The sequence below is a fragment of the Pinus tabuliformis genome, chromosome 1_1, assembly GCF_031772625.1.
Source record: "Pinus tabuliformis cultivar Carrire ecotype Pingquan chromosome 1_1, CPIR1, whole genome shotgun sequence".
NCBI lineage: Eukaryota > Viridiplantae > Streptophyta > Pinopsida > Pinales > Pinaceae > Pinus > Pinus tabuliformis.
The window spans coordinates 528,994,138-529,002,409 of NC_142297.1; the positions used below are offsets into that span (position 1 = coordinate 528,994,138).

At 40.8% G+C, this 8,272-nt stretch overlaps 1 protein-coding gene across 1 annotated transcript; it reads right to left on the reverse strand.

Moving 5' to 3' along the window:
• Window positions 1-217: 217 nt before the first annotated feature.
• Window positions 218-3,080, reverse strand: LOC149214105 (disease resistance protein Roq1-like). The gene is made up of 4 exons (XM_089389295.1): window positions 2,781-3,080; window positions 2,512-2,682; window positions 2,138-2,404; window positions 218-1,860 (listed from the first exon to the last, which is right to left on the reverse strand). The coding sequence occupies exons 1-4, from the start codon at window positions 3,078-3,080 to the stop codon at window positions 1,699-1,701; spliced, it is 900 nt and encodes a 299-aa protein (XP_089245421.1). The 3' UTR covers window positions 218-1,698.
• Window positions 3,081-8,272: the final 5,192 nt, after the last annotated feature.

Sequence of the window (8,272 nt, forward strand, 5' to 3'; positions counted from 1 at the left end):
TTTTTAATAATGGACCTTGAAGCATGCTAAAATTATGCTGATGTGGAACTTTGAAATCATGGGGAGGCAGATTCTATGCACTAGCACAGAAAAGGGTTTGTTTTGATGGGCAATCATCCAGCGTCTTCGCGGGCACCTGGCATTGTCTGTGCTTCAGGGAAGAAGTAAATTGTTTGCATAGACACTTTAAGGAATCGTAATGCTATTGGAAACAAAAGCAATTTTAAAATTCTGAGATTACAATCCCCTTCTTACGAAATGATGCAATCTTCGATTGGTAGTAACCTGACGTTATCTATACATAATTGCTGCTCCAATTTCAAATGTTTGCCCGACTCAGTTGCAGAGTTGAAACAGTTGAGAATGGCGATGATATGTTATACAAGAAAAGAGTATTTGCCAGCACAGTTGATTGTTCCCAACATGAAGTGGCAATCGGCAATGTGGAAAAGGATGGAAGAGAAAAAGAGGCATTACCTGATCCGAGAGGGCGCACATTGTTGGACGTACAGGAAAATTCTGCATTGGAGAAAATAAAAGGGCTTCCTGGTCTTGCGAAACTTCGACTATACTGGATATGGACATCAGCCACTGTAACGAAACAAAAGAGCTGACAGTAGTGGTACTTGGATATGGACATCAGGTAATGTAACGAAATAGAAGAGCTGAGCCGACAGTGTAGGATAACAGGTACTCGAAATCATTCCTTTTTCGGCAAAAATGGCTTCTAGAATCCAGTGACCTCCTTTGTAGTTCCATTCAACTTCTCTGCTCATGTTGAAACTTTGAGCTAAGTAGGATTTATGGCACTTTTGAATGCCCCTTGTCAAGGTCCATACACCCGTAGGTTTGTTAGATTGTCGAGCGACTTTGGCAGCGCTCCCAAGAGGGAGCACCCAATCAAGGTCAGGTACCGAAGGCCTGTTAGATTTCCTAGAGAGTCTGGCAGCGCTCGCAACTTGGAACACCGAGACAAGTCAAGGTCCTGGAGGTCTGCTAGATTCCCGACCGAGTCTGGCAGCGCTTGCAATTCGGAACAGTTAGACAAGTCAACCTGCTGGAGGCCTATGAGATTTGCGACCGAGTCTAGCAGCGCTTGCAAGTTGGAGCACCTAGACAAGTTGAGCTGCTGGAGGCCTGTTAGATTCCAGAACGAGTCTGGCAGCGGTTGCAACTGGGAGCACCCCGACAAGTGAAGCTGCTGGAGGCCTGTTAGATTGCCGACGGAGTCTGGCAGCTTTTGCAACTGGAAGCACCAAGACAAGTCAAGCCGCTGGAGGCCTGTTAGATTCCCGACGGAGTCTGGCAGCGCTTGCAAGCTGGAGCAACTAGACAAGTTGAGCTGCTGGAGGCCTGTTAGATTCCCGACGGAGTCTGGCAGCGCTTGCAAGTTGGAGCACCAAGACAAGTCGAGCTGCTGGAGGCCTGTTAGATTCCCGACGCAGTCTGGCAGCTTTCGCAACTGGGAGCACTCAGACAAGTCAAACTGCTGGAGGGCTGTGAGACTCCCAAGCGAGTTTGGCAGCCCTTGCAACTCCTTGCATCCAGACAAGTGAAGATCCCGGAGGTTCATAAGATTACCGAACGACTCTGGCAGCCATCTGAACCTGGAGCAGCCAGTCAAGTCAAGATCACCAAGGTTTGTAAGATTCCCGAACGACTCAGGCAGCGTTAGCGACTTCCCGCTTGCGTACATTCTCAAATGTTTAAGGTAGGTGAGATGAAAAAACACTTCCGGCAATGTTCCATAGTGCATCTCAGTTCAATGTTTTCAAGGTACTCCAATTGCCCAATAGACTTTGGTAGCTGGAAATTTGCTGTTGCCGCATCAATAATCAACTCCCTCAAGTTCAAAGGTGCCTGCAATTCAATGCAATCTAGAATATAAATTTCGGAGATTAGAGTTGATTTGGACTTTCTTCTTCCTAAATTGCAATTTTCATTATTAAAATTTTATTGGTAAAAAGGTATAAACAGATGCCAAGTTCTCAATCTGAAAAATGATAGCTACGATTTTTTTAATTACTAACCAAATTTTAGATATAATAATCTAAATGATAAAAAATCTAAGAAGTTTAAACTAAGCTAAACACGACGGCCCAATACAATGTAAAAAGTTCACAAAACTATCACATACCTCACTTTCATGAAGCCATAATGTTTCCAATTTGCTCCCGGCCACGTGTAAAACTCTCAAATTCCTTGTTGGAATCCAAGAAGGCAGTGAGTAGTCCGGACAATGATTCCATGAAAGCCAAAGAAGATCTGAATGTTCCAGGAGGTTTGATATGCTTTTCAAACAATCACCTTCAGCCTTAAGCAGCTGCAAAGTGCTCATATCGACCTCCACGGCATCGTTTACTGATGAGCCAGATCTTACTTCAACCATGTTGATTCCGCGCACCTAAATTGCCATTTGAAAACTGTTAGAAACTATACTTACTTATTTACAAAGTTCAGAAATCACAACAGGAGATACATATTATCATGTCTAGATCTCCAAGCACCTACAGTTGAGTTTTTCCACGCATTGTCAAAATGGTTTTCATTGGGCCGCCAAAGACGACGGCGAAATCTCGAAGGGTTTTTCTCCGCCAAAACCCTGCCTAAGTCTATGAGATGAGGGTGCATGCTTATACGGCTTTTATTGTCGATATCTACCAAACACTTGTTCACCACGTTCTGAAGATTCAGCCATCCTACCCAGCCGGATGCCTCCCAAATACTTATAACGGTATCCCTGTCCTCTTTTATGAGGAAACATGCATGGTTAAAAATACATCTTTTTCCTGGTCGTCAAGACTGTCATAGCTAATTTTAAGAATGCTTTGTACATCAGCGGGAAGTACTAGCGATATTTTGCGCAGTGGGGTTTTCCAGTACTTCAAATCCTTTTGATAAACGAGCGCCCCCAGCACTTTGAGACATAATGGCAATCCGCCGCACACATCTAGAAATTTTGGAACAACTTCTTTGAATCTGAAGGCGGGAAGATGCTTGTGAAAGGCATGCAAACAAAAAAGCTCTTGAGAATGTTCTCTATCGAGCCCTGGCAGATTGTAAATGTCTGACTCTCTCATTCCTCACTTTTCAAGAACATCTTTATTACGGGATGTTACAAGAATTACGCTACTTGAACCGAAGACATACTTTAGAGGTGAATATAATGCATCCATTTTTAATGTTATTAATGTTTCGCAATGTATCTTTTTTGTTAATCTCCCAATAGTTTAACCACTTGTGTCTTTATGCCACCTCTATTGAGCCTTAGGTGGTTTTGGTTGGAATTTAAAGCTGGCTTAGGAAGTCTATGATCGTCTATGTTATTGTAGTTTAACCAGGCCCTTGTGTCTTTATGCCACCCCTAATTGAGCCTTAGGTGGTTTTGGTTGGAATTTAAAGCTGGCTTAGGAAGTCTATGATCGTCTATGTTATTGAGTTTGTGCTTGTACAACATAAACCTAATCATAGCTAGGCTCTCAATAGGGGAAAGCTCCGCTTCTATAAGGAGAATAGGATAGGGTGTATTACTTTTAATTTTCGAGTTATAAGTTATAAAACACTTCTGGATTTGCTCAATCTTTCTCCATGATTCTCTAGAGACGCTGCAACCCCAAACCTCACAGCGATATAAGATAACAAGAGTGACTAAAGTTTCAAAAAGGAACTTCTTTTTATCCCACATTAAGAGGTTCGTTGTTTTACAATTATTTTCAAGACTAAAATAGGCTTTCCACCCCCCATTGATCCTTTTCTCAATGCTATGGTTCTAGTTGAGCTTGTGATGAATATCAATTCCTAGGTACTTGTAAGAATACACTTCCTCCAAGTTATTATTGTCATAGATAAAATTAGCGTAAGTGTCCTTCTTGGATTTGATAATCATAACTTTTGTTTTGTCAGTGTTAACAATCATACCCATGGTAGAGCAAAAATCCTTAAGAAGCCTGAGTTGCTTACCAAGATTAGATGGGCACCTTGCGAAAAGAACAATATCGTTAGCATAGAGAAAAAGGATGACGACTATCCCAGCTAAGATCGTGCCATCACATCCTGCTTCCTCTAAATAGCCTTCGAGCTTATCGATGTAAATTCCAAATAAGGTAGGGGAGAGGGGGAAACCCTATGAAGATTTTGCTCAATCTCACCTATCACAGGTCAAAGTGGGCCTAGGTACTCTGCAGAGCAGGCTTGAATGGGCCTAAGTGCTTCTCAGCACATTTACCCCTGACCAAGGTTGTGCTTGTTCCTCAAGGAGTCATTTCAGGATGTCTTTAGGCCAGTAAACTCTCAGGAATGATGGCATTCAATGTTATGACTTTTCTAGGGCATGTAGCAACTAAATTAGGGTTTGATGAGTCCTAATAGTACTGATCTTGATCTTGGGAGTGATGTGCCTAGATAGACCTGTAACAGCTTCCCCCTAAAGCATGAATTTGAAAATGATAATGTTGAGTGATATGCTTTACGATGTGATGAGGAGGTTCTGAAGCGGATGGTAACCTACATCAATTACAATACATATTATCATCACATTTTGGATTTTACATGAATCGTTGAGGGAGGGCATACCCATGTTCAGCATACAAACTTTTCATTACATGTACATAAATCAGATAGTCATCTACAGATATAGACCCATGATAGGAGGACCATCTATGTAAAGCCATCGTACATATGATTTAGTAATTTCCTAAAATTGTAGCCTGGATGGATGAAACTAGATCCGGGGTCTTCTATCTCGTCTAATCGTTCGCTCAAGTAAGAGTCTAACCATGTGAAAATGTGATCTGAAGTCGAACTTGGGAAGACACCATCTGATAACCAGCCAATGATGTAAGTTGTTAACAAACGCGGGAGAGATCACTGATAATGATAATGATTCTCAAGGTACTACAGTACATTCTGCATGGTGTGAATAGATGTTTTGATGTCGAACACCATACAAAGTCTTTCGGTTGAAGGCTAGTGATGTCAACCTGCCGCTGGAAGCGAGAAACTTACCATTGATGCATGCAAGCCTCAAGGTATTGGAAGGGTGTTTCTAAGTCAACGTCTTGGATAATGCGCTGATGTAGAAAAGAAGCAACTCATCACAGGAGGGCCTTGATATATCCCCCATCAACGAAACGAAACGAGTGTAATGATTTTGAAGACAGAATGTGACTGACGACACAAGGTTCAGGAATGGAAATCATGAAAATGAAGGTTTATAAATATTGCAAAGGATGACTTTAACTGAGTGACTTCTCTTGAACATGTCGGTGACACTGAATGAATTGGTAGCATTGACCCAAAACCAAAGTAATGAATGGTATGATATACCATAGGTATGATAACCATCAAGCATATAACCCAATCCAAGTAGTCACAGATATGAAGTGAAAGTGTCATGTTCAAGAGTTACCTACTACCATAAAGTGGTTTACCCCTTTTCCCATTTTCCCCAGTCATTGTTGACTAGTACCTCTTTAATTTTTATCAAGCTTGAGGAGGATAACATATGCTTGTTGTATAATTCCACCCTTTGAGTGAATCCATTGCTATGTAATGTTTTAACAAGTCTAGCGAAGGTGAAACTAGGTCTTGTCATGATGGACAAGTTTGTCGCTATTCGATGTTTTAATTAGTTTAACGACAATGAGAACTTGTTCATTTTCATATTTAGAGAGTTTGAAAATGGACAAAAAGAAAACTCCACAAGTTCTTTTTCGTAAGTTTGTCTCTCAAGTCCGAAAAAGCGTAAAATAATACGAGAGAGAACCTACTGACCATGTTTGATCAACGTATTCCTTTTTTGTAAATAATCTATCTCAGTCTGAAAAATGGTTAAACTTATACTGAGTACATGTCGTTTCCAATCCATTTACGAGCTGAAAAGGTCGAGCGCTCAACAATCTTTTCATATTTCGAGTGTCTAAAAAGAGCTTAAATAGGACTCCACTTAGAGGAACGAGTGGTGTCTAGGATAGAAATTGGTTTCGATGATGTTGGAACTTCTCAAAACATGGTGATTTATGTGAAGAGGCTGGCTAATAAGAACACTCAACAGTTCCTCAAAAAGGGTAAAACAACCAAGTGAAAGCGTATGATCGGCCAAGCAGATAGTGACGATGGAAGGAGAAAAACCAAGGCTCATATAACAGAAGAGGCTGATAGAATGGAAATCACAAGGGTTAAAATGGAGATGGGTTCATTTTTACACAAGCTTGAACCATAGGGAACTATGCTTGGATTCAGTTTCATGTTTAGAAAAGCTTGAAATGAAAAACTATGCCTGGATTCAGTTTCATTTTTACACAAACTTGAAATGAAAAACTATGCTTGAGATTGGTTTGCATGCCCCCAACATGATGACTCGATTCTAGGTGCATGCCCCCAAAGCTTCATTACATTCACCTAAGTAGACTACTTGTGGCTATGAGGTAAATGGAATGAAGGTTCATATACGAGATTTTACGAGATCTAATCAAAGAATCGAATTGGAACTTTGCTCTAGGGGACCTTGTTTCATTTTTTAATGAGCTTAACACAAGAAGGGGAACTCTGATCAGATTGCTTGTTTCATATTTTAACGAGCTTGACACAAGACAAGGAACTATGCTCTGGGACCTGTTTCATTTTTTAATGAGGTTGACACAGTAAAAGAACTATCCTCATATTCCTTGTTTCATTTTTTAACGAGCTTGACACAAGACAAGGAACTAAACTTGTACCCTTTGTTTCATTTTTTAACGAGGTTGACAGAAGACTAGGAACTATCCTCATATTCTGTGTTCACAACCCATAATAGGTCATGACTTCCAAGAGGTTCTCATCAGATGGGAGAACAATGCTCTGGAAGGGATATGTAGCAAGGAATTCATTAGAGAGATCTGGTTCCAATGCCCCAATACATAATGTACAACCTCATGGAAATGATCGTCAATTGATGTAGGCATGGAACGAGTTGCCACATAATGGACCTGTGGCGGGGAAGATACCATTGGGACAAAAGGACCATTTAGGAAATACGGTTGACTAGAAGCCATATTTGGACCGGGAAATGAAAGCTGGTCAACAGTGACAATTTTGCCTTCATGCGGGAAACACATCACTCAAAAGAGTGTTGAAACAATAGCTCCCATGTCATAAACATAGTCGTGCCCAAGCAATAAATTGTAATCTAAAGACCCTGGGACTACCATCACATCGAAATAAACAATTTTTCCTCCCAAAGTAATAGGCAACTGAGGAAGGATCCCTAATGGTTGACTAGTTCCTTTGTTAAAAGAAAACATATTCTGGGTAACAGTTACAAGTGGCAACAAACTGAGTGCTTGCCAAGTAGTAGAGGAAAGGATACTCATAGATGCACCTTCATCTATAATAGTGCCAGGTACAATCATATTACAAACCTGTACTATGATCTGGAAAGGCACATAAGAAGGAAGACGTCATCCTGCAAGTTGATTCCAATCAAAGGAAGTGACTAGAATACTTGGAGGGGGTACCATAAGAACGATAGAATTACCCCCTTGAGTTACGAGAACTGGAGGATTTTCCTCCTGTCTTGATGGAACAAGAGGGTTGCCTCCAAGCTCATTGGAATATGAAGAAACAAAAAGAACCTGAGTGGTATCATACTTACTCTCTACAGGAAAAGTATGATTAACTGAAGTTCGAAATCGGGTCAAATGTTATCTCGACTTGTGATGGATCAGGTATAAACTCATGGGATTCACATTCATAGAGAGTGGGTTCGACCAACGATTGATTTGGGTTAGTCACTTTATCAACTAGTGAAGGATTAAGGGATAGTCTCCTGTAACTAGATGGAAGTCGCTGCGGAGAAGCAGGACGGTTATCCAACACTTTTTTGGATTCATCCAGATAGGGACAAAGGTGAATGGGGTGATTCCCTTCACATAATCTACAAGGAAACTTAACTTTAACCTTCTTTCCATGAACTTTACTACCACTAGTTGATGGTGTGTCACCAACATGATCTCGAGAATTTGATGACACAGGATGATGTGAACGAGAAGACTATTCTTCTAATATTTGATGAATATCAGAGCAATTTCGAATAATATGGTCTCCCATACAAAGTTTGCAAGGATATCAAAGTTTGTGAGGCTTTTCAGACAATTTCTCATCAGAAGCTGCATTCAAAGCAATGGTTGCTGGGTTGCCCCCTGCTGAATTTGATTTTTTTTCTTCTTCTTCCCTTTCTTCTTCTTCTTAGCCACCTAGTTACTAGTGCCAATACTTTCACCAGGTGAAGAGGAAG

Bases quoted from the DNA above. Each gene is read 5' to 3' on its own strand.
- LOC149214105 (XM_089389295.1), bottom strand. From the start codon at position 3,080: ATGAGAGAGTCAGACATTTACAATCTGCCAGGGCTCGATAGAGAACAT. The intron at 2,405-2,511 runs GTAGGTGCTTGG...ATGGCAATTTAG, and splicing joins ATGCGTGGAAAAACTCAACT to GTGCGCGGAATCAACATGGT. The intron at 1,861-2,137 runs GTATGTGATAGT...ATTGAATTGCAG, and splicing joins TATGGCTTCATGAAAGTGAG to GCACCTTTGAACTTGAGGGA.